Genomic DNA, 27254 nt, shown 5'->3' on the forward strand with positions numbered 1-27254 from the left:
CTACATTGGTACCATACAATACAGGGCCTTCGAAATAGGCGCGGTACCAGGCACAAGATCGATCTAAAACTCAATATGCCGACGAGGCGGTAACCCCGGAATCTCCAGGAACACGTCAGGGAAGTCACAGATAATCGACAACCGATTAATACAAGCAATAACAGACTCCTCAACGACACAGGACATCGGCTCTCCTCAGGGCTCGGCAACCAAATTAAACTGCGGCAAGCCTGGTATGTAAAACATGACTGTCCTCACGGAACAGTCCAAGATGGCGTAGTACTCGGTAAGTCAATCCATGCCCAAGATAACATCGAAATCTGTCGTCGGCAGTACAAATAAGTTAGCGGGCAAAAAGATATCATCGACCAGAACAGGGAAAGATGAACAGAAATGGCCTAATACTGTAGTCTTCCCAAAGGGCGTTGATACGGTCAATCCCTCACTAATAGACTCTGTCGGCAATCCAGTCGATCGACAAAAATCGGACATGAATGAGTGTGAAGTATCAGAATCAAATAACACTCGGGGGATGCATGAAGAGACTATAAGTATACCTTCAACGACTCCTACAGATGACTGCGGGTCCTACTGAGCCGCATAGAATTTAGAGGTGCTTGTCCCCTTAGAGGGTGCTGCTGTTGCTGATGTCACTAAGGCACTCGAAACTGCTGCCTCTGCTACTGAGGTCTCGGAGGCTGGTGCTGATGCTGCTGCTAAGGGACCTCGGTGGTGGAATCTACTGTCGCTGCTGCTGTGGAGGCTGCTGCGGTGCTCTCGGCTGCTGTGGTGCTCTCAGCTGCTACTGCTGAGGTCAGGGACACTCCCACTTACGATGTCCTATCCCACCACATCCATAGTAGGTATCAGAAAGCTGTCTCTGAGGTGGTGCCGCTGGGGGTATCGACGGTGCTACTGGTGCTCTAGCGGATGGGTGGCTCCTGTATCTCTCCGGCCGTCGATGCTGCTGGGAGCTACTAGAGGGGGCGTGCATCTTCTGACCTCTCCTCTGATTCAATCACTCTGTGTGCTAGCCCACTCTGTCTTATAAATCTGAACCCTCCGCACTACTGCTTGAAAAGTCAGGAGCTCGTGCGTAAACACACGGCCTCAAAGACCGTAACGCAAGCCGTTCTCGAAACAACAAGACATCCACCCCTCATCATCAACCAAATACGGCGTGAACCTCGATAGCGCGACAAAACAGGCCGCGTACTGTGCTACGGTCATGTCCCCCAGTACCAGAGTCTCGAACTCTAGTGCTCTCTGATGTCGAATGTGGTCAGGGAAGTACTACTTCTCAAATCGATTGATAAAGTCCTCCCATGTCCAGACATAATTAGGTCCTGCAACGTGGGTAACAGAGGTCCACCAGTGCTCTGCCTCATCCTGGAGAAGGAATACAGCCAACCGGACTCGCTGCTGGGTCGTACATACCATAGTATCGAAGATCTTCTAGACATCGGAGCGCCATCTCTCGGTTGCAGTTGGATCCGGCTCACCCTGGAAATACGGAGGATCGAGCTGTCTGAACTCTCGAAGAAGGGCGCTCGCAAACTCCTGCTTGGCCTGGGCTGGAGAAACAACTGGGCGCCTGTCCTGTCCCTGAAGCATAGTCGTCACAGACTGCAACATCTGTTGTAACTGAGAGGCACTCATAAGTACGGTTGGATCCGCTCCGGCCTCAGGTGGAGGAATGACATCCTCAGGCTGTGGAGCAGGGATCTCTGAGGGTGGAACGGGAGCCGCAGGTGGCAAAGCGGGAGCCTCAAGTAGCGGAGCAGGAGTCGATCGGGTCACTCTCCTACACGGCATGTCCTATAGGAAGAATAAAGATGCCGATCAACCTTGAGAATCACACGTTAGGGAATTCAATCGGAAGGTTACGCACTCAAAACCTAGACTTATAGCAAACATGTGATGTTGTTCTTGGTTATTCCCAAGTTATGCTCTGATACCAACTCTGTCATGCCCCAAACTCAGAAACTGGGCTTACAAAATTTTTGATCGCCGAATCTGGTGTCGACAGCCTCTGTAGTACCCCATTCTCGGCTCCCGGCATCTATACACTAGGTTCCGATCCTGGGATCCTACAAAAAGGATTTAAAATATGATTTTGATTATGAACAAGCATAACCACAAACAATAACAACAAGAATACCACTACAAAATCCACTATGATAAAAAACTCTTGAGTACAATGCATAAGAAAGGAAAATACAAGATAATGATAATAACATAAACTCCAAAAGTTCGGCTGCACACTCCAACTGCGACAAGGCTATGGCTGCATCCTGGCGTCACCTGCACGCATCAATCGTGCATAAGCTTATAGAAAGCTTAGAGGGTGGTGTAAGTGTGCGCACAATATAAGCGTGCTTAGAATGCATGGTCAGAGTAATGTAGAATCATGGTGATGAGTACATGAATGCAATCAGCCATACCAAGGCTATGCGGTGCAAGATATGAATGCTATCAGCCATAACACGGCCATGCGATATGAGATGCAACTCAAGCATGCCAATCCTCATTATATAACAATACAATTCTCATTCTGGATAATCACCGGGGTCTAGTACACTTCACGCCAGCTTGCCGCCCCTATCCAGACGCACAACTGGGAGAGTGGAAAAGACCTCACTATCTGCCTGCTAATATCGGGCCCGGCTCATCAATAGCGGACCGCTTCCTCAAGCTGGTCAAACTCAACCTAAAAATTGCCTCCTCACTCAGGCGGGTAAGGTCACACCTCTCTCCAACCAACCACGACACAGTGGGAGACACGGCCTGCTAGTATACGGCCCTCGCGCGCTCATGCATCCACTTGGTCTCAACGTTGGAGTCATTCCCTGGTACCATCGGGTTTAGGGATTTTCACCCAGAGACATTTATGGCACCCCGATGCTAAAAACAGTATTTTTGGTATCCAATCCAGCCATCCATGATATGTCTATGGAGGTTATGGCCCTGATGTCACTAGGACATATAATAATCACAATCACACAAATGTAAGTGCATGAATCACTCTACCAGACATGCAACAATCAGGCGCGTACCGCGCGCTCATGAAGGGCAAGTCCACCTATCGAGGAGCCCATAAACAATCTGCCAGATGACATATGCTATAATCAGTCACTCCTCATATCAAGCATACATATGATGCGTATGAGCATGAATCATGGATCTATAGTAAACATGTTACAAGATGATGAATTCTATTCATAACGAAGATGGGCCTAGATGGCCTACACACTACAAGTATGGGCTTATCAATGGGCCCTAGGGAGAGTGACAATGCAGACATTTAACCAACATCATCCTTACAATGTAGGCATCAAACCATCATTGCTCCCAAGGCACGGCCTGACTCGAACATCATTACCTAAACCATGGTGGAGCCACACATTGCAATGGGCCTTACGTACATCCCATTTGGCCTCGACCCAAGGGCTCCAAATACATCAAATGGGCCGCATCACATGGGCCTCATATATATCTAGGTGGGCCTCAACATCGGGCCTCATATATCACATCGGGCCTAATCAAATGGGCTAAAACGATGGGTTGAATCAACTGGGTAAAGCCGAATGAGCCGAGTTGAATGGGCCGAGTTAAATAAGCCGAATCAGTGGGCCGAGTTGAACAAACCAATCAAATGGGCCAATTCCAATAGGCCATCCATCTATTGTAAAGATCGTTATAGAGTACATATATAGAAAGAAATAAAATGAATTATATCCAAAGGATAATCTGGACCATACCACGAATGGCAGTGGTGGTAATGATTTCCACGGTTAAATTTCTAGTGGGCCCACCATAGTACTTATTTTCCATCCATATTGTTCATAAGGTCACAAGGACCTAAACAGGGAAGGAAAACAAATATTATAATGAATCAAAACTTCTGTAACCTAAAGGGATTTCAAGGGTGGGCATTCAACACCACTGTTTTCTGTAGGGTAGTCCACTTGATATAAGATCGGCCTTATTTTTAGTCTCAAGCAGTGGGACGAGGCGTTGCCAAATGGATGGGCAGTTTAGATACAACACATACAGTAGCGGGCCCATAGGACTGCTGACGTAATGGGGCCCACTGATGGGCAGCATGAGAGCAATACATACATCATGGTGGGGTCAACTCACGTGGCCAGCACGTCAAATGGGTGGACAGTTGGATGAAATACATCCATCAATGGTGGGCTCCTGCTGCCACCGTCCAAATGGATGGATGGATAAAGCGCATACATTTATGGTGGATCCCACTCGTCCAGTGGTGTGGACGGTGTGGTTATACATACATACATCAATGGGTCCCACGTGGGGCCCACCATAACGTTAATTTTCTAGCCAATCTGTTAATAAGGTCACGCAGACCTGGATGCAGAGGAAAAATAAATTTCATAATGGTCCCAAACTTCAGGACACCCAACAGGAGTTTCAATGGCAGACATTCAAGCACACTGTCCCCTGTGATGTGGGCCACCTGAGTTCACTTACATGGCTAATTTAAGGTGGGCCCACCGTTTGAAAGGGGGCCATCTAATGCACAGTGTTGATGTTCAGTACACAACATGGTGGGGCCCACGGTCCCTGCCTCTAACGCCCACGCAGCAGGACGCTGCTGGCATCCTTGGGCTGTTAGCGGCAGCAGTAGACGCTGCTGCTGTGGTATTTAAAAAAAAACATTTTTCTGGAGAATTTCCTAGGTGGGGCCCTCATCAGGCAGATCCACTCCAACCATTGAATCCTACGGCTCATTATAGGCTAAATAAGCCCAATATCCAAAGTATTTTGGCGTATAAAAGACTTCAAAGTGCATTTTAATGGTAAGAACCACTATTTTCAATACTATGGCCCGCCAGATAATCAAATTGGCTTCATTTTTCAGCTCAACGCCTAAAATGAGCTGAGGAATGGAATGGACAGCATGGATTAAACTTGTACATCAAGGTGGGGCCTATATGAGTAGCCCACCCTAAAAGTGCAATATAATATTATATTATTATTTTTGTTATCTTGTTAGTACTCACCCATGTCAGTACACGCACTCCATGTTAGCCACCCCTGCCTCACGTCAGCGTCCAGAGATGCTGGACAGCATGGATATACTCAGCATCATGGTGGGCCCCACATGAACGTGGCCCACATTTTAGTAAAGGTGGGTCTCACATGAACGTGGCCCACCTAATTTGGATCAATCTGATGCTTGTGTTTTTCCTTCATCTTGGTCGTCCAATGGACCCGTTGCAAGGTGGGCCTCACGATCTGACGGTCAAGATCGTTTTGCACCGTGGTGGCCACAAGACATCATACAAAAAGTGATAGAGAGAGAGACGGTGATAGAGGGACCCCACCACTATGGGCCCCTCACGGATACATCACATACATCAAAATGGGTCCCACCAACAAGTGGGCCCTAAAATAAGAATTAACAGTGGATCACCCACCTCTAGGCCTCCTCCTTGCTCTCATAGGCTCCTATGCTCCTTAACTTGCCTTTAGATGGAGGTTGATGGGGTTTTGATGGTGGTAGATGATGATTGAAAGGTTAAGATAGAAGATGAGAAGGTGGGAAGAGTGGGCCACACTTAGAGTTGGGAGTGAGGAGCTTGGACGTATGGAGTTTAGGTTGCTTGGGAGATTTGAGAAATGAGAGAGAGAGTGAGGTGATGGGAATGATAAGAGGTGATGGAGTGATGGGTTTGTTTGAAAATTTTGTAAAAGAGGTATGGTTGTGGTTGAAATTTTTGTAAAGGGGAATTGTGAGGGGAGAGAGAGAGTTGACTTATGGGAAAGGAGGGATGGGTGTTGTACTTAGGGGTATGGTTGTACTTGACATTGATTGATTGATTGATTGATGGGATATGCTGTAAAGATTCCGTCAAAATTCACAACGCGCGATGTTTCTTCGGAACAAATGCTGGCCCACATCTCCTAGCCTGAGCATCTGTTCGGTGCGCGAGTCGCGGCGTTGGAACCGCGGCGACAGCGCGGTCGCTATGATACATTTCTGGTTCAAGCCGACTTCGGTATGCGGGACCTGGCTTAGGATCGTACGTAAATGTTGGATACGGGTTAAGGATTACAGAATTCACCCGGAAGGACCGCGAAAGCCAACGGAACGGTACGGACTAAGATACGGGCCTTACATGTAACCTTTTGGTTTAGTTCCCTAATGTCCGTGCCTTCGAAAGTTCTCAAGGTTGATAGGGGCCTTTATTCTTTCCTATAGGACATGCCGCACATGAGAGCGACCAGAGAGACTCTCGCTCTACCACTTGTGACTCTTGCTCTACCACTTGCGACTCTCACTCCACCACCGGAGATTCCTACTACCCAGCATGAGGATGTCGTTCCCCTACCCAAGACCGGTGTGAATCCGACCATACCCATGACTGCAACCTAGCTACAGCAGATGTTCCAGGCAGTGACAGCCGCCCTATAGGGACAAGGCAGGCACCCCGTGTTACGCTAGCCCATGCAGAGCAGGAGTGCGTGAGTACCCTTCTTCGAGACTTCCGACAGCTCGATCCCCCGCACTTTAAGGGCGAGCCAGACTCGACAGCAGCCGAGAGATGGCACTAGGAGGTGGAGAAGATTTTTTATATGATGAGATATACGACCCAGCAGCGGGTTCGGTTAGCTGTATTTCTTCTCCAAGTTGAGGCCGAGCAATGGTGGATCTCCATTACCAGTTCTGTATGGCCTGATTTCGTCTGGATATGGGAGGATTTCATAAACCGATTAGACCGGCAGTATTTTTCTGACCACATTTGACGACAGCGTGCGCTAGAGTTCGAGACTCTTGTGTAGGGGGGATATGATGGTGGCTCAATATGCGACTTATTTTATAGCGATGTCTAGATTTACGCCGTACTTGGTAGATGATGAGGGGAGGAAGGCTCACCATTTTGAGAACTACTGGCGTTATGGTCTCCGAAGCCGCATTATTAGGCATGAGCTCCTGACTTTTAAGGAAGTGGTATGGAGGGCCCAGATCTACGAGGCTGAGTAGGCCAACGCGCAGAGTGACCGTGATCAGAGGAGAGACCGGGAGAGGCAGGCCCCCTCCGGTAGCTCCTAGCATCTTTGACGATCACAGAGGGACAAGAGCCCCCATCCGCCAGAGAACCAACAGCACCTCTAATATCACCCCAGAGGCCGTTTACAAGGACCTATTTTGGATGTGATAGGACAAGGCACCGTAGGCATGAGTGCCCCCACCCCCACCAGCAGCAGCCGAGAGCACCTCAATAGCAACGACCACAGCTACCTCCATCGCAGAGGCCCTAGTCGCAGCCGAGACAACAATATAGGCTGCCACAGTAGCGGCAGTAACAGCAGCACCCTCAGAGGGGACGGACACCTCCCCAGCCGGCTCATGCTAAGTTCTATGCAGCTCAGCAGGACCCTTAGTCATCCTAAGGGGTCGTCGAGGGTACCCTCCCTATATCTGTATGCATTACACATGTATTGTTTCATTCTGGTACATCGTATTCCTTTATGGCCGAAGATTTCTGTCGATCGACAGTTTGCCATTAGAGTCTGCTCGTGAGGGCTTGTCAGTATCGACTCCCTTAGGGAAGACCATAGTGTTGAGTCAATTTTACTTGTCTTGCCCTGTTTTGGTTGGTGATATATTTTTGCCTACTGATCTATTTGTGTTGCCGATGTCCTAGTTTAATGTCATCCTGGGCATGGATTGGCTTGCTGAGTATCACACCATATTGGACTTCTCCGGGAGGACAGTCACGTTCTATATACCTGACGTGCCATAGTTCCAGTTTGTAGTTGAGCCCACATGAGAGTCGTTGTCTTGTTTGATGTCGTGTGCTGTAGAGGAGCCCGTAGCGGTCAGCGTGATCAGTTGCCAGTGGTTTGTAATTTTTTAGATATATTTCAAAAGATTCCAGGATTGCTGACGCATCGGTATATTGAGTTTTAGAATGATCTTATGCCTGGTACTGTGCCTATCTCGAAGCCCCTGTATCGTATAGCACTGATAGAGTTACGGGAGCTGCAGTAGCAGTTGGACGAGTTGTGTGAGCTGGGCTTCATTCACCCAAGCAATTCACCATAGGGAACACCAGTACTCTTCATCAGGAAGAAGGATGGCTCGTTGAGGTTCTTCGTGGATTGGTGCGAGCTCAACTAGGTCATAATCAAGAACAACTATTCTCTCCCAAGGATATATGATTTATTTGATCAGCTATAGGGTACACAGTTCTTTTTTAAGATTAACCTACGTTCTGGTTATCATCAGAATTAGGTCTAGGAGGAGGATATTCTGAAGATAGCTTTCAGGACATGCTATAGTCACTTTGAGTTTTAGGTCATGTCCTTTAGATTGACCAATGCGCCTGTGATCTTCATGTAGTTGATGAACGAGGACTTCCGTCCTTATCTCAATCAATTTATTGTGATCTTCATCGACGATATTCTGATTTATTCGAGGACCCACGAGGACCATGAGCAGCATCTAAGGATTACGTTGCAGACCCTCCGTGTCCACCAGCTATATGCGAAGATGGAGAAGTGTGAGCTTTGGTAGGAGGAAGTGAAGTTCCTCGGTCATGTGGTGACGAGGGAGGGTGTCACAGTTGACCCCCCGAAGGTTGATACAGTGCGTTAGTGGGGCCAGCCCATGAACGCGTCAAAGATCCGCAGTTTTCTTAGTTTGGTGGGATATTATCGATGATTTATCAAGGGATTCTCCCGTATTGCAGCACCGTTGACTAGGTTGACCCGGAAGGGCACAAAGTTTGTGTAGAGTGATGTTGTGAGCAAGAATTTGTGCAGTTGAAAGACCACCTCACATCCACTCCTATCCTCACTCTTCCCTCTAGGAGTGATGGATTTGTTGTATTTACTGATGCTTTGCGTATTGGTTTGGGTGTTATCCTGATGCAGCACAGGAAGCTGGTAGCTTATACGTCTTACTAGCTCAAGGTCCATGATATGAACTACCCCACACATGATTTAGAGTTGGCAGCAGTTGTCTTCGCACTGAAGGTGTGGAAGTACTATCTTTTTGGGGTCAGGTTCGAGCTCATCTCTAACCACAAGAGCTTGAAGTATCGGTTCTCTTATTCCAAGATGAACATGAGGTAGAGACGTTGGATGGAGCTCCTGAAGGATTATGATTTTGATCTTAGGTACCACCCGGGCAAGGAGAACATGATGGCAGATACCCTTAGCCGTTAGCCATGAGGCCTGGTGGTGCACATGATGAATTAGGAGTGGAAAATGCTTGAGGATGTGTCAGCGTTTGACTTTGACATCGGCTTGCAGTCTTCTATTGTGCAGTTATCGAGCATGTCGATTTAACCCTCCATTGTTGCAAGGGTGATCGAGGCTCAACAGGTAAATGAGTCATTGCAGAGTTATCGGGTAGAGGTAGCATCCGAGGAGCAGTCAGATTGGCAGATTGGTTATGATGTTCAACTTCATTTCAGAGGTCAATTGTGTGTTCTAGACATTCTAGAGTTGTGTAGAGATCTGATGACCGAGGCACATCAATCGAGATTTACTATCCACTTGGGCTCCACGAAGATGTATCGAGATATGAGGCGTCAGAATTTTTAGGTAGGGATAAAGCGCCAAATAGCCAGTTTGTTGGCCAAGTGTGAAACTTGCCACCGTATCAAGGCCGATCATCAGAGACCCCCTGGTCCATTGCAGCCATTGAGCGTCCTGACGTGGAAGTGGGAGCACGTATCCACCGATTTTATCATGGGCTTACCAAGGACTCAGCGTGGTCACAACGTCATCTGGGTTGTCATCGATTGTCTGATGAAGTCGGCACATTTTCTTGCGATTCGTATGACCTGAACTTTGGACTAGCTTGCGAGGTTATTCATCGATGAAATTGTGAGACTACACGACGTTCCAGTCTTGATCATTTATGGCCGAGACCAGAGGTTCACGTCTCAGTTTTGGAGGAGCTTTCAGAGAGCGATGGGGTCTACTTTGGAGCTCAGCACCACATATCATCCACAGACAGATGAGCAAACCGAGAGGATCAACCAGATCCTTAAGGATATGCTTAGAGCTTGCGTGCTTGACTTCGCGGGTAGCTGGGATGAGCATCTACGATTGGATAAGTTCACATTCAACAACAACTATCAGGCAACCATTGGTATGACTCCTTTTGAGGCATTATATGGTAGACTGTATAGATCTCTGAGTTATTGGACTAAGGTTGGAGAGTAGCGTCTCCTGGGTTCCGAACTTATGCAGCAGACATCAGAGGTTATCGATATCATTACATAGAGGATGCGCACAGCTCAGAGCTAGTAGAAGAATTTTGTTGATCATCCGCGTCATCTCTTGGAGTTTATCGTTATGGACCATGTGTAACTCAAGGTCTCACTCATGAAGGGTGTGGTTCATTTTGGAGTGCAGGGTAAGCTTGTCCCGAGATTCATTGGACCTTTTGAGAACACTGAGTGTGTTGCTGTCATGTCCTATCGGCTTGCCTTTTCCATCTTAGTTGTTTGTTGTCTACAACATTTTCCATGTCTCTATGTTGAGGAAGTGTGGGTCATACATCGTTCCTATTATTGATTGACAGCCGTTAGAGGTTCGTGAGGACGCTTCTTATATTGAGCAGCCAATTCGTATCCTTGATCGGAAGGAGCAGGTCCTCCGGACTAAGGTCATTCCCTTAGTGAAGGTGCATTTGGGTCACCATTCTGTTGATGAGGCGTCTTGGGAGTGTAAGGCCAAGATTCGAGAGCGTTATCCCCATCTCTTTAATGATTGACTATATGTTGCATCTTGTATGTTGTCTCCGATTTTATATGATGACACTACGTTTTCTCTTTTCTTATGAGTTATATCTAGTTGCACAATAATGTAAATTTCGAGGACGAAATTTTTATTAGGAGGGGAGAGCTATAAGGCTCGTATCCTAGTTCGTACCGTTCCTCAGACTCCCGCGATCCTTCCCGTCGAATTCCAACAACCCACGACCTATAATCGATGTTTTCCCGCGACCCTAAGTCACATCTCGTATATCTGAGTCGACTCGACCCGAGACTTGTACAATTGCGACCGATGAAATCATTATCTCCACCACTATTTGTGGTGCGGTCCAGATGATATTTCGATATGGTTCCTTATTTGGGTAATGCTCTAAAATGATCTTTAAAAAATAGATGAATGGTGTAGATAGTCCAACTAGGATGATGGGTCCCACTTGATGTATATGAAGCCCATTGTTGCGGCCCATGTGATGTAGCCCAATGTGATGTATATGAGGCCCATGAGTGAGGCATGATGTGATGTATTCGAGGACCATGGGACGTGGCCCATTTTTATATATTTGAGGCCCATGGGATGTGGCCCAATGCGATGTATATGAGGCCCATGTATGAGGCCCAATCTGATGCATGTGAGGCCCATGAGTGAGGCCCAATGTGATGTATGTGAGGCCCTTGTGTGAGGCCCAAAGCCATGTATATGAGGACCGATGTGATGTGTAATTCCACTATGATGTATGTAATAATGTTTATGATGGGCCATGCCTTGGGAGCAATGATGGTTTGATGTCCACATTGTAAGAGTAATGACGGTTAAATGTTCACATTGTAACTCTCCTTAGGGCCCATTGTTAGGCCCATTCTCACTCCCTTTAGTGGGCTAACCAAAACTGTTGGGCCCCATGATCGTTAAGCCCATTCTTGATATGAGTAGGTCGTCTAGGCCCATCTTTGATATGAGGAGAGTATATCATCATCATATAACATACCTAGTAGAGCTTCACGATATATGTCCATGCACATCATAGGTATGCTTGATTTGAGGAGTGATTGATCATAGCATATGTCATTGGGTGGATTATTATGAGACTCCCTGATAGGAGGAGTTACCCACATGAGCGCGTGGTACACGCAGGATTACTGCATGACTAGATAGTATGATTCATGTATCTCACATTTGTGTGATATGATTTCTATACGCCCTAGCAACATCAGGGCCATAGCCTCTACAAGCATATCGTGGATGGTAGGATTGGACACCGAAAATATTGTTACTAGCATCGGGGCGCCATAGATGTCATTGGGTGAAAATGCCTAAACCCGATGGTACCAGAGGATTACTTCAACATCGAGACCGAGGGGATACATGAGCGTACGAGGGCCGTATACCAGTAGGTCGCATTTCCCACTATTTCGTGGTGGGTTAGAAGGGGGCGTGGCCTTATCCGCCCAAGGGTAGAAGGCATAGCTAGGCTGAGTTTGACCAGCTCATAAATGGGTCCGCTATCGACGTGCCAGGTTGATATTGGTAGATGGATAATGAGGTCTCTTCCACTTGCATAATTGCATATCCAGTGGGCGCCGATTTGGTGTATATTGTATTAGACCCCGGTGATATATATATTCCAGAGATAAACTGTATTGATATGAGGATTCAGATGAGATTTGGTATGCTTGAGTTGCACCTCGCATAAGACATTGACCCTATAGGCCTTGCATGGCATAGCCTTGGTATGACCGATAGCATTCATGTCTTGTATCGCATAGCCTTAGTATGACTGATAGCATTCATGGACTTACCAGCATTTTCGCATTACTCTAATATTGCATACTTACATTTCTACCATGCGCACATACTTTAACCACCCTCTAAGCTTTCTATAAGCTTATGCACGACCGTTGCGTGCAGGTGACGCTAGGCCGTAGGTGAGCAGGAGCAGGAGCGTGAGCGTGCCACAGAGCTTCTGTAGTTTTGTCATTATTATTATTATATTTTCCTTTATGCACATTATACTCAAGTCTTGATCATAATAGATTTTTGTAATGGTGTTCTCATTATTGTTCGTGGGTTATGCTTATAATTATGCTTATTACGAATCAAATTTATGTTAAAAATCTTCTTTATAGGATCACAGGATCGTAACCTGATATATGTGTGCCTGGAGCGGAGAATGGGATACTATGGAGGCTGACGGCGCCGGATTCGGCGATCGAAAATTTTGTGAGCTCGATTTCTGAGTTTGGGGCGTGACAATAATGACTTCCATTCTTTTGCTAAGATGATCTCCCTTTAGCAACCAGTGATCATGTAGAAGTATATTTTCCATAATTATTCATTCTTTTTTGCTTTGACTGAAGGGCCAAGATAATGGTATAAAGGTCCATGGTATCCATACAATGTCACAGAGTATCCACCACATTCTCGTATGAATCTGGAAAGGACATCAATAAGATTAATGCTTTATCTTCTTAATTGATCTTCACCTCCACACTTGTCAGTTTGCAAACTAGTTTGTTAAAGACGTTGATGTGTTTAAAGATATCTGACCCTTTTGGCATCTTCAGAGTGTACAACTGTTTTTTTAGATATAGACTATTGGAGAGCAACTTCATCATGTAGATGGTCTCCAACTTTGCACATAGGTCTGCGATAGTCATCTTATTGATGATATTATAAAGGACTTTCTCGGCCAAGAACAAATGAATTATGTTAATTCCCCTCTGATCAAGTTCATTTCAATCCTCTTCTTTCATTGATTCGGGACGTTTCACTTTACCAAGGAGTGTCTACGACACCTCTTGTTGAATTAGGAATGCTTTCATCTTCAACCTCCATAATTCAAAGTTGTTTTTACCTGCAAATCCCTCCATCTCAAACTTCACATTTGATCCATTCAATCCCATGTCTCAGATTCATTGTAAACAACCCACTGTAAAGCCTATGTTCTGACACCACTTATCATGTGCAACCGCCACATGTTAGGCGCAAATGCAACCTTAGAATAAATCAAACACGTAGTAGAGAAATGAAAAATTCGAGCAATCACAGAGAACATGGAGTTTTTATATGAAAAAACCCTTGAGGAAAAAAAAAACCACATCACCAAGGGACAATGAATCCACTATGTAAAAAAGTTATAAGAGATAAACAACTTACAAATTCAAAACCCTTGCTTTACGAGCGAATTTCCTTTCAAAACTCTAGCTCTCTCTCTAGGAAAAAGTGATTCTTAACCTTAATCCCTAATTAACAAGGCTATATAGAACCCACGTACAAAATTAGAAACAAAACCGTGCACTTATGCAAAACCGACGCAGACCGTGGATTGAACCATCGATCAGTTGATTCTGATCAATGATCTCTAATCGATGAATGCCATATGTTCGATCAATCGAACATGCCCATAAGTGTCTAGAGACCAAACTAAAAATTTTGAGATTTTCTCAATCCAATCAAAGTTACTGTCAATCCATCGAGAACCTTGCATTTGCACCTTATTGAAGGCACTCAATCAACACTCATATATACAATATTGTGGCATGTATTGAGCTTAGGTGTTTGACCCACTCTACAGAATAGGTGTTGTAGAGGATTTCGGTCCGATTACATGCATGCATATGTGCAATTTCTAAGTACACAAGTATTGGCCATCACAATTTACCGAATTATCATAGTTTTTTTTGTCACGATTCACCTGCACCCATGAAGTAACATTGCATAGCCTTGCATGGTGTTGCTGCGAGATCAAATACCTATATTAAAAGCAAAGGTTAAAAAAGCTCATATAAACCAGGAAATAGAGACATGAAATCCATTCTTTTTTGCAAATTAGTTCACATAGCACTAGAAAGCTTTACAAATAAATGCCCCATTAGTACGAAGAAAAACAAGTTCAAGAGAAAAAAAAAGGGAGGGGGGGGGGGGGTGGTTTCAATCTCGTTATGGTATGGTAAAAACCCTTATTACCAATTGTCCACGGCCCTTCAAAAAAGAACCTCTTTCTCTTGGACCATTCCCTTATCTCATTATTCATCTTCAAACCTGCAAAGCAGCATTGTTACAGCATAAGAAGATTGGGTTTGATTCTTCTATTGCAAAACATTAAGTTTAATTGCCTGATTTTATTAGTTGAGACAAAAAAGAGGATTGGCGAATTGAATGTATTAGTTAAGTTCCATTAATACTTACATGATTGAGGAGGTGAAGATATGGAGTGGTACATGCTTAGTAGTGAGTAGGAGGTGGCGGGGACGTATAGATGTATGGAGGAGGTGGGGATGGAGATGGTGGTGGTGGAGACTTGTAGTAGTATGGAGGTGGAGGAGATGGTGATGGTGGGGGTGGTGATTTGTAATAGTATGGAGGTGGAGGAGATGGTGATGGTGGGGGTGGTGATTTGTAGTAGTATGGAGGTGGAGGAGATGGCGATGGTGGTGGTGGTGATTTGTAGTAGTATGGAGGAGGAGGTGATGGCAATGGTGGGGGAGGGGATTTGTAGTAGTAGGGAGGAGGCGATGGAGATGGTGGGGGAGGGGATTTGTAGTAGTAGGGGAGTGGAGGAGATGGTGATGGAGGGGGTGGAGACTTATAGTAATATAGAGGTGGTGGACAAGGTGAGGGAGGGGGTGGAGACTTGTAGTAGTAGGGAGGCGGGGGAGATGGAGATGGAGGCGGCGGGGACTTGTAGTAGTAAGGAGGAGGTGGAGATGGTGATGGTGGTGGTAGGTATTTGTAGTAGTAGGGAAGCGGGGGAGATGGAGATGGAGGTGGTGGGGACTTGAAATAGTAGGGAGGAGGTGGAGACAATGTTGGTGGTGGTGGGGATTTGTAGTAGTAGGGAGGAGGAGGAGGAGATGGGAATGGTGGAGGTAGGGACTTATAGTAGTAGGGAGGAGGAGGAGATGGGGATGGTGGTGGCGGTGATTTGTAGTGGTAAGGAGGTGGTGGAGATGGTGATGGCAGCGGTGGTGACTTGTAGTAGTAGGGAGGTGGTGGGGAAGGTGATGGTGGCTGTGGAGACTTGTAGTAGTAGGGAGATGGTGGGGAAGGTGATGGTGGCGGTGGAGACTTGTAGTAGTAGGGAGGAGGTGGGGAAGGTGATGGTGGTGGGGGCGACTTGTGGTAGTATGGAGGAGGAGGAGATAGTGATGGTGGAGGTGGGGACTTGTAGTAGTATGGTGGGGGAGATGGCGATGGTGGTGGGGGAGACTTGTAGTAGTAAGTTCGGGATGGAGGTGGGGGCGATTTGTAGTAGTATTTGGGTGCTGGGGGTGGTGGGGATTTGTATTGGTAGACATGTGGTTTTGGGTGGGGCTTTTCACACTCCTTTGAAGGGGACTTGGGTGCATAGGCAAAGGCCTTGGCTTGGAGGACAACTTCTTCATAGGTCTTGGATTTCAATTTGAGCATGGCTCCATTCTTTCCATTGTGAAGGTTAGTAGGGATGTTGCACATAGAGCCCTTTGCAGGCATGTGAAGCATTGCCTTGCACCCTTTGGCTCCCCATTTTTTATAGTCATGACCTTCAATAATAATACTGTATTTTCCATTGATCTTTGTCTTCCCATAGGCTACCATCTCCTTTTGGCCAGCCTTGCATGTAATTTTCACAACCACACCTGCCCATTTATAATAATATATAAAGGTGTAATGTTAGAAATTTTAGCTGGATATTTCAAATTCAATTGAATTAAATAATGATTTCTTTGTTGAAAATTCTTACCTTGTAGGTGTTTCTTGGCATGGGATTTGATCGGATATCCCCAATCATAGCATCTGTAGCAGTACACCTTTCCGACCACCTTCAAAACCAGTGAGTGGTCATAAGGGTGAGGAATTGGCATTGGTGCTGGTGCTGATTTGTAATAGTAAGGTGGTGGGGACAATGGTGAAGGTGGTGGCGGTGATTTGTAGTAGTAGGGAGGTGGAGGAGATAGTGATGGTGGTGGGGGAGATTTGTAGTAGTAAGGCGGTGGAGGAGATGGTGATGGTGGTGGAGGAGACTTGTAGTAGTATGACGGTGGTGGAGATGGTGATGGTGGAGGCGGAGATTTGTAGTAGTACGGAGGAGGAGGTGACGGAGAAGGTGGTGGTGGAGATGGTGAAGGTGGAGGAGGAGATTTGTAATAGTAAGGTGGTGGTGGATACGGTGATGGTGGCGGTGGAGATTTGTAGTAGTATGTTGGTGGAGGCGATGGAGAAGGAGGTGGTGGGGATTTGTAGTAGTATGCTGGTGCTGGAGATGGAGATGGTGGCGGTGGAGATTTGTAGTAATAAGGTGGTGGCGGAGATGGTGATGGTGGTGGTGGTGACTTATAGAAGTAAGGTGGTGGTGGAGATGGCGATGGTGGGGGTGGTGATTTGTAATGATAAGGTGGTGGAGGAGATGGGAAAGGTGGCGGTGGAGATTTGTAGTAATACGGTGGTGGAGGAGATGGGGAAGGTGGTGGTGGAGATATGTAGTAATATGGTGGTGGAGGAGATGGGGAAGGTGGCGGTGGAGACTTGTAGTAATATGGTGGAGGCGGTGAAGGTGATGGTGGTGGTGGAGACTTATAATAGTAGAGAGGAGGAGGAGATGGAGATGGCGGTGGTGGCGATTTGTAGTAATAAGGCTGTGGAGGTGATGGAGATGGTGGTGGTGGAGACTTGTAGTAATATGCCGGCGGTGGTGGGGGTGAGTTGTACACATATGGAGGTGTAGATGGTGTGTGCATGTACAAATCACCTGAAACCGATGCTACTTTATTAGATATGAAAAGTAAGGCCAAAGCTAGTAGAATTTGAGGCCATTGACGACCCCATGTGGAGCCGCCGAACCGGAGATTCATCAGATGGCTGAAAATTCCCCACCTATGGCCAATTTCTTCCGTGAGGAGCAATACCAAAATATCTGATATTTGTGAGGGGGAGAAGATAACTCCAAGAAGGAGAGGGAAAGAGATGGTTCTTTAATGTCCTTCTTGAGGACGTATTTATAGCACAAGGTTTAGCTGTCACATGAGCTTCATTCAAGTGGGCTTTTTATTTTATTTTTTATTTTTATCAATTTCTCTATTTTATTGTAGTAATAGGTTTTACAAGCTGGATTATATTTCTGCGTTTGAAAATTAGTTCTTTGAAATACTTGTGAGAATTCCGCGAATCCTCTCCAAGTAGCTGGAGGTCATGTTCACCTCTCAGTGGTAGGATTAATGCACGGACTCTTTGTGAGCACTATGAAGTTGTGATTGTAAAATATCCTAATTTAAAATTGAAATCCTTTTATATCTGCCCATTTGTGCCGCTCTTCTTTTTCTTTTTTCTTTTTTTTTTCTTTTTTCTTTTTTTTTTTTTTTTATTCATTTTTTTTTTTTTTTTCCTTGGGCCACTTGGTCATGGTAGTAAAGAAATACTCCTGTATTTTCAGATGGATGAAACGTTGATTGAACCATTATTTTTTGTAAATGGTCTTCACCGTCCATATCAAAGGCCACTGATCAAAATGTGTGAAATTTTGTCCTGCATGTGTGATTGTCCATGAAAAGTGGGCCGGACGCAATAGTAGGGCATGATTATTCGATATCTTCTTTTTCCATATCTTAAAAATCAGATTGGAAGGTTGAATCTACTCAACGCTAGACTATTGAATGCTTCGTTTTAAACCGTCCATTAGTTGGTTGCTTGTGGCACAGTTACAATATCTTATATTGTATTATATTTTTGGGTTATGACCTCAATGGCAGGTTCAACTATTTGAAAGCATGGGTTAAGGTATATGCATGCCAACTGTATGTTGGCTGTGTTTTTAGTCAGTGATGAAGAAAGTCGTGTTAAAAATAAAAAATAAAAAAAAACTGTGTTCCGGTGTATGGATGGTCATAACTGCCAGAGTATTAAAGTTTTCCGTACATTTGCTCACTGTAATTCAATGTTTTTTTTTTTTTTTTAAAGAGTTCATGACATATGCCATCTTCCCTTTGTGGATAAAACTACCTTCCTTTTCAGTATCATCAAATTAATAAGCCCTCTTTTTTTCATTTGAAATGAATTTTGTCCTTAGCTTTGCGGAGAAGGAAAATTTTCATTTTAGGCGAGATCTAGATCACTTGCTATGTGAGCAATTACACAGCCATATGATCTAGACAGTATAATGGTGGACCATCCATGGCATTTGATCTACACTATCTAAACGGTAGATCAAAGCCATCCAAAGATGCTTAAATAGGGACAAAATGGAAGTATCTCATCTTTATAAAGTTAAGGGCATCATTTAATATATAATTAATATTCAACTGTTCCTTTCATCGACCAATTTTAATGGAATTTATGGCTATGATGTTTTATGACCGTATGTGTAAACGAGTGGAGCTCTCTCTCTCTCTCTCTCTCTCTCTCTCTCTCTCTCTCTCTATATATATATATATATATATATATATATAAAATAAAATTTGTGTACCAGATGACAAAAAAGAAGATGTATTGCGTCAAAATTTCAATTTTATCCGAACATGATTTTTCAGCTTAAAATTGTTTGCTGTTTTTCCTAATTGGAAAAAAGTTCATTTCCCACCATTTGGACAGCAAGTTTCAGTCCACCCTAGCATGTGTGGGTACGCCGTCCAACCCGTATTATAATGGGTTGACCACATCAAGAGATCACCTTGTGTGAATTCAAGCTCACGCATTTCCCGATTGGACCATGCTTGTATTTAGTTATATATTTATAGACGTTTATACATTTTTATCTATGCTATGGCCCCCCTGATGACTGGATGAGGCTAATTTTTACACAAAGCAATACTCGTAATAGCCAAGCTATTGACAGGGTGGATATTATACCTACATGCCATGCAACCAATTGGATTTTAACATTCTTTCTCTTCATGTGCTTACGCCCGCACGCATGTACAAGTTAGTTAATGCACACAAGACTGTATATCCTAGCATAGCAGTCAAATGAAATATCCAGGCCATCCATCAAGCCTACTTTACATTGTTGATGTTATTTGATCCACTGATTAAAGAGGTGTACACAATAGGTGTGGCATAATCTTAGATGAAAAGTCCATAGGCAAGAAACTATAAGCCAATTTGTTCATAACCATACATCCGAATGGTTAACTCTGTTCCACTTGTGATGCAAGAAAAGCGTTGGAAAAGTAAGGGGAAAGATCACCATCTTCTTAAGTGACTAAAACCTTTGAAAAAAAGAAGAAGAAGAAGAAGAAGATAAAATTCAAGTATTTTATTGACTAATGTGTCTAACTAATGTCTATAATTTCTCCATCATACCACTAATAAAGAAAAAAATAAAATAAAATCCTAATTCATAATTATCCAAAATACTAAATTTCTAACATAATAGAAATTATTCAAAATAGTAAAACTCATTTAAAGGCTAATTTGCTAAAAAAGAAAATCCATACAAGTCTTATTAGAAGAGTCCTAGCTAATATGATCACAATTAATTTTTGAAAAAGATGAAAATTTCAAAATCTTGTTTTTTTTTTTTCCTTTTCTTTTACACATGTACACTGTCATGCCCACATGACTTGTTGTTATTTCTTAATTAAAAATAATATATTTAACTATTTATTTTAATTTTTAGTACACCAAATTTTAAGGTTATTACACACTCACAACCAAGTCGGATTTCACCACAACATGTACTCGAACCCATGACCTCTTGTTGAAAGGTGTCATCCACATGACCCAGTAAACCTTGGCTCTCGAGAAGTGGAAGAAGTTGGCTCTTCCATAGGAGATAGTTGGAGGAGGAGAGCTTGATGGTAACCATGTTGATCATGGTGTTGAAGGGAAGAAGGGTGGGAGAGGAATCAGAGGCCATTGGAGATCGTGGGATGCTAATCCAGGTATGGCTTTGATACCATGAGAATGTTTGAAAACCACCGCATACTTTTGAGTGGTGAGAGCTTTTCATATATATACACTTATAGATTATATAATGTAGTAAGTATACATAATTGTTGATTACAAAATCAATGGAGAGAATTAACTAAAGTCTTGTGAGTCTGCCACGGATGCTACAAAATCAAAATTATTAAAACTAGTAAAATTTTCTTAAACTTTCATTTTTAAACTGGAAGCGTACATCTACTCATTAAATGGACGGACGCAACCGACTCTGTGAATCGAATGACCCCAGGTAACCCGCTACGGTAAAAAATGATAGATCGTACGTCAGGATACTGGGATAAAATTCATTACCAATTGAGGGTTCACATTTCAAATGGCAATTTCTCTTGGAATCCGACCTGCCTGACCCAGTTGCGCCATTCCCTACATAAAATCGGGGCCGATCTATGAGACTACTACTTCTGTTTCCACTTTCGTTTGGCCTTTTCAGGGTCCACTCATGGTAGAGATGCATCTACGCCAAGTAGGACATCAACTCCCTGTGTATCGACCTGATTGTTGGGACAAGAGATCTAAAACGGTGTTATCCTTCAAACGGAGAGCGTGGATATTGCAGTTTATCTTCCCGTGAAACATTGTCGATCAACCGACCAACGGTCTGGATGACTGAACCATGGACCCACTTGTATCATATCCATGTCCTTGGGTCGAGTATATCATATGGAATTAAATACCAAGTAGCCCATGTTTTACGATCCTTCTGTCCGTGAGCAAGGGAGGTTGAGAAAGTTAAGGGATGCAATGCTTCCGGAGGCACCAATTTTTCTTGCTTCCATATCCTGTACAGTACACGTGCCATATTTGGAGATGATCTGAGCATGTACTGACTATTGAACGACTGCTATCCAAAATTTCCACTATCAAATCATGTAATAAAATAACTTTACCTCGCATAGCGTGAGCTGTTACTGATTCCTCTCTTTTAGGTGTAACGGTATGCCATCTATAAGAAAGAGGAATTTCCGACTGTACAACCCATTTATGGCCCATTTCTGAGACGAAGCCCACCTCAGTTTACCTTCCAAGAATCAGCCCCCAGCTGTACGGACGCCTTCCCAAAGGTCGAAAATGCCCCTGCTTTTTCCTTCAAGCAGATCGGCCGGTGCTCGAAGATGAGCGCTAACGCTCCTCGAACTCCGAGTTGTACGAACTGTTCAAAAGAGATCACCGTTACATGGGCCCTACAGTTATGTATTTATTATATCCACAACGTTCATCCATATTTCGAGATCATTTCAAAGCATTATCCAAAAAAAAAAATCATATCCAAAGATCAACTGGACCACACGACAAAGAGCAGCAGAAAATTGATTTCACCGTTGAAACTTTTGTAGGGTCCACCATAACATTTATTTTCTATCCAATTTATTCATAAGGTTACAAAGACTGGATGAAGAGAAAAAACGAATTTCGTAATGATCCAAAACTTCCGTGACCCCTAAAAGAGTTTCAACGGTAGACGTTCAAAGCAGAATGGTAAAGTTGTTTGCTATAGTCAAACCTATGGCTATGGATTACAATCGTAGCCATAGATATCCTAATCCGTAGCGATAAAAGTCTATCCAGGGGGGGCTCACCGAACTAGCGGCCCCCGCGCCAGTTGCTGGCCTGTCCGGCGGGGCCACGCCCATCTGGCGAGGGCACACCCATTTGGCGGCCCATATGGCTACGGATTATAACCGTAGCTATAAACGGACTACCATCACAACAATCTATACAATTTTATTTTATTTTTTATTTTTTTATTTTTATTTACATGGAGAACTTTATTTTACCTATAATTTTCTCTAACACATATTTATATAAATATGTATAAATAAGCATATAAATTTTTTTTTCTTTCCTTTTTTATTTATTTCATTATTCATTTAACAAGAATATCTTCTAAACTAAAATCAGTTACTTGATGTACCCTATATGATTTTCGGGTAGGAGAAGCTATTTTAACCAACCAACCTGGTTATTTTCCAAGATTCCATCAGGTTAATGGTCGAAAATCCATTTCATTCACTTAGCGATCAATTTCATTCATTTCATTTACTTCGTGATCAATTCCATGCATTTCACGCTCAATCCCGACGATTCCGTTTTGATTCACGGTCATTTCCATGCATTTCACGGTCAATTCCCTTCACTTCACGGTCATTTCCCTACACTTCACGGTCATTTCCATGCATTTCACAGTCATTCCCGGAAAATTCGTTTTGATTCACGGTCATTTCCATGCATTTCACGGTCATTCCCGGCGAATTCATTTTGATTCACGGTCATTTCCATGCATTTCACGGTCAATTCGCTTCACTTCATGGTCATTTCCATGCATTTCACGGTCATTCCCGGTGATTCCGTGTTGATTCACGGTCATTTCCATGCATTTCACGGTCAATTCCCTTCACTTCATGGTCATTTTCATGCATTTCACGGTCAATTCCCTTCACTTCACGGTCATTTCCATGCATTTCACGGTCAATTCGCTTCACTTCATGGTCATTTCCATGCATTTCACGGTCATTCCCGGCGATTTCGTGTTGATTCACGGTCATTTCCATGCATTTCACGGTCAATTCCCTTCACTTCACGGTCATTTCCATGCATTTCACGGTCAATTCGCTTCACTTCATGGTCATTTCCATGCATTTCACGGTCATTCCCGGTGATTCCGTGTTGATTCACGGTCATTTCCATCCATTTGACCATCAATTCCCTTCACTTCACAATCATTTCCACGCATTTCATGGTAAACTCGCTTCACTTCACAATCATTTTTATGCATTTCACGGTCATTTTCGGTGATTCCGTGTTGATTCACAGTCATTTTCTTGCATTTCACGGTCAATTCCCTTCACTTCACGGTCATTTCCATGCATTTCACGGTCAATTCGCTTCACTTCACGGTCATTTCCATGCATTTCACGGTCATTCTCGGCGATTCCGTGTTGATTCACGGTCATTTCCATGCATTTCATGGTCAATTCCCTTCACTTCATGGTCATTTCCACGCATTTAACGGTCAATTCCCTTCACTTCATGGTCATTTCCACGCATTGCATGGTCAATTCCTTTCACTTCACGGTCATTTCCACGCATTTCACGGTCAATTCCCTTCACTTCATGGTCATTTCCACGCATTGCACGGTCAATTCCTTTCACTTCACGGTCATTTCCACGCATTTCATGGTCAATTCCCTTCACTTCATGGTCATTTCCACGCATTTCACGACCGTGAAATGTGTGGAAATGACCGTGAAGTGAAGGGAATTGACTGTGAAATGTATGGAAATGACCGTAAATCAACACGGAATCGCCGGAAATGACTGTAAAATACATAGAAATGACCGTGAAGTGAAGCGAATTGATAGTGAAATGCTTGGAAATGACCATGAAGTGAAGGAAATTGACTGTGAAATGCATGGAAATGACCGTGAAGCAACACGGAATCGCCGGGAATGACCATGAAATGTATGGAAATGATCGTGAAGTGAAGCGAATTGACTGTGAAATGAAGGAAAATGACCGTGAAATCCTTGGAAATGACCGTGAATCAACACGGAATCCCCGGGAATGATCGTGAAATGCATGGAAATGATCGTGAAGTGAAGCGAATTGACCGTGAAATGCATGGAAATGACCGTGAAGTGAAGGGAATTGATAGTGAAATGCGTGGAAATCACCGTGGATCAACACGGAATCGGCGGGAATGACCGTGAAATGCGTGGAAATGATCGTGAAGTGAAGCGAATTGACCGTGAACTGCATGGAAATGACCGTGAAGTGAAGGGAATTGACAGTAAAATGCGTGGAAATCACCGTGAATCAACACAGAATCGGCGAGAATGACCGTGAAATGCGTGGAAATGACCGTGAAGTGAAGCGAAGCGAATTGATCGTGAAATGCGTGGAAATGACCGTGAAGTGAAGGGAATTGACCGTGAAATGCATGGAAATCACCGTGAATCAACACGGAATCGGCGGGAATGACCGTGAAATACGTGGAAATGACCGTGAAGTGAAGCGAAGCGAATTGATCATGAAATGCATGGAAATGACCGTGAAGTGAAGGGAATTGACCGTGAAATGCATGGAAATGACCGTGAATCAACACGGAATTGCGCAGGAATGACCGTGAAATGCATGGAAATGACCGTGAAGTGAAGCGAATTGACCGTGAAATGCATGGAAATGACCGTGAAGTGAAGGGAATTGATAGTGAAATGCGTGGAAATCACCGTGAGTCAACACGGAATCGGCGGGAATGATCGTGAAATGCGTAGAAATGACCTTAAAGTGAAGCGAATTGACCGTGAAATGCGTGGAAATGACCGTGAAGTGAAGGGAATTGACCGTGAAATGCATGGAAATGATCATGAATCAACACGAAATCGCGCAGGAATGACTGTGAAATGCATGGAAATGACTGTGAAGTGTAGGGAAATGACCGTGAAATGCATAAAAATCATTGTGTTGTGAAGGGAATTGACTGTGAAATGCGTGGAAATCACCGTGACTCAACACAGAATCGCCAGGAATGACCGTGAAATGCATGGAAATGACCGTGAAGTGAAGCAAATTGACCATGAAATGGATAGAAATGACCGTGAAGTGATGGGAATTGACCGTGAAATGCATGGAAATCACCGTGATTCAACACGGAATCACCGGGAATGACCGTGAAATGCATGAAAATGATCGTGAAGTGAAGGGAATTGACCGTGAAATGCATGGAAATGACCGTGAATCAACACGGAATCGCCGGGAATGACCGTGAAATGCATGGAAATGACCGTGAAGTGAAGTGAATTGACCGTGAAATGCGTGGAAATGACTGTAAAGTGAAGGGAGTTGACCGTGAAATACATAGAAGCATGGAAATGACCGTGAAGTGCAGTGAATTGACCGTGAAATGCGTGGAAATGACTGTAAAGTGAAGGGAGTTGACCATGAAATGCATAGAAATGACCATGAATCAAAACGGAATCACCGGGAATGACCGTGAAATGCATGGAAATGACCATGAAGTGTAGGGAAATGACCGTGAAATGCATAAAAATGACCACGAAGTGAAGGAAATTGATCGTGAAATGCATGGAAATGACCGTGAATCAAAACGGAATCGTCAGGATTGACCGTGAAATGCATGGAATTGATCCTGAAGTAAATGAAATCAATGAAATTGACCGCTAAGTGAATGAAATGGATTTTCGACCATCGACCTGATGGAATCTTGGAAAATAACCAGGTTGGTTGGTTAAAGTAGCTTCTCCTACCCCAAAATCATATAAGGTACATCAAGTAACTAATTTTAGTTTAGAAAATATTCTTGTTAAATGAATAAAGAAATAAATGAAAAAAGAGAGAAAAAAAATTCATTTGCTTATATATACATATTTATATTAATATGTGTTAGAGAAAATTATAGGTAGAAAAAAGTTCTCCCTCTATTAAATAATAAAAAAAATGCATAGATTGTTGTGACGGTAGTCCGTTTATAGCTACGGTTATAATCCGGAGCCATAGGGGCTGCCAGATCGGCGTCGCCCCATCGGATAGGCCAGCAACTGGTGCGGAGGCCGCTAGTTCAGCGAGCCCACCCCGGTTAGATCACTTCTATCGCTATGAATCAGGGTATCTATGGCTACGGTTATAGGTCAACTGTAGCAAATGACTTTACCATTCTTCTTTGAATGTCTACCCTAGAAACCCTTTTAGGGGGTCACGGAAGTTTTGGATCATTACCAAATTTGTTTTTCCTCTTCATCCATGTCTTTGTAACCTTATGAATAGATTGGATGGAAAGTAAATGTTATGGTGGGCCCTACAAAAGTTTCAACGGTGAAAATCAATTTTCTGCTGCTCTTTGTAGCGTGGTCCAGTTGATTTTTGGATATGATTTTTTTTTTTTTTAATAAATACATAACTACGGGGCCCATGTAACGTTGATGTCTTTTGAACCGTTAGTACAACTCGGAGTCGAGGAGCGTCGGCGCTCGTCTTCGAGCACCGGCCGATCCGCTTGAGGAAAAAGCAGGGGCATTTTCGACCTTTGGGATGGCGTCCGTACAACTGGGCTTATTCTTGGAAGGCAAAATGAGGTGGGCTTCATCTCGAAATGGGCCATAAATGGGTCGTACAGTCGGAAATTTCTCAGAAAGTTATAGGAAGCAGATTACGTGTTACCACGTCAGTGGGTGTTACCCTAAGCGTGGGGCCGACCTTGATGAGTATGTTATATATCCACACCGTCCATCCGGACTCAATAATTATTGGGATACAAATCTCAGTTGGACCACAGGAAACAGTGACGATTGAATGCACACCATTAAAACTACTTGAGACCCATCATAATATTTATTTCCATCCAACCCATCGATAAAATAAAAAAGACGTGGATGAAGGGAAAATACAAATACCAGCTTGATTCAAAACTTTTATGGCATACAATAAGTATATAATTGTCAATCACCACATTTTCCATGGTATGGTCCACCTTAGATTTGGAACTGGTTAAGTTTTTGGATCAAATCCTAAAATGAGATGTAAAAACGGATGGACAGCATGAATATACAACCAATTCA

General features: G+C 43.9%; 1 protein-coding gene across 1 annotated transcript; it reads right to left on the bottom strand.

The window, feature by feature from the left end:
* Positions 1-1455: 1455 nt before the first annotated feature.
* LOC131238929 (extensin-2-like) lies at positions 1456-17594 on the bottom strand. Its single transcript, XM_058236511.1, has 6 exons — positions 16487-17594; positions 14997-16382; positions 14602-14689; positions 14459-14516; positions 7197-7384; positions 1456-1804 (listed from the first exon to the last, which is right to left on the bottom strand). Exons 1-6 carry the CDS (start codon positions 17592-17594, stop codon positions 1456-1458), a joined length of 3177 nt encoding a protein of 1058 aa, XP_058092494.1.
* Positions 17595-27254: the final 9660 nt, after the last annotated feature.

The sequence above is a fragment of the Magnolia sinica genome, chromosome 3, assembly GCF_029962835.1.
Source record: "Magnolia sinica isolate HGM2019 chromosome 3, MsV1, whole genome shotgun sequence".
NCBI classification, from domain to species: Eukaryota; Viridiplantae; Streptophyta; class Magnoliopsida; order Magnoliales; family Magnoliaceae; genus Magnolia; species Magnolia sinica.

Coding starts and splice junctions, on each gene's coding strand:
- LOC131238929 (XM_058236511.1), bottom strand. CDS start 17,594: ATGAATCTCCGGTTCGGCGGCTCCACATGGGGTCGTCAATGGCCTCAA. Junction 7,385..14,458: donor ATGTTACTTCATGGGTGCAG/GTGAATCGTGAC, acceptor CATAGAACTTAG/CATGAGCCGGCTGGGGAGGT. Junction 1,805..7,196: donor ACTCATGCCTACGGTGCCTT/GTCCTATCACAT, acceptor CATGCCGTGTAG/GAGAGTGACCCGATCGACTC.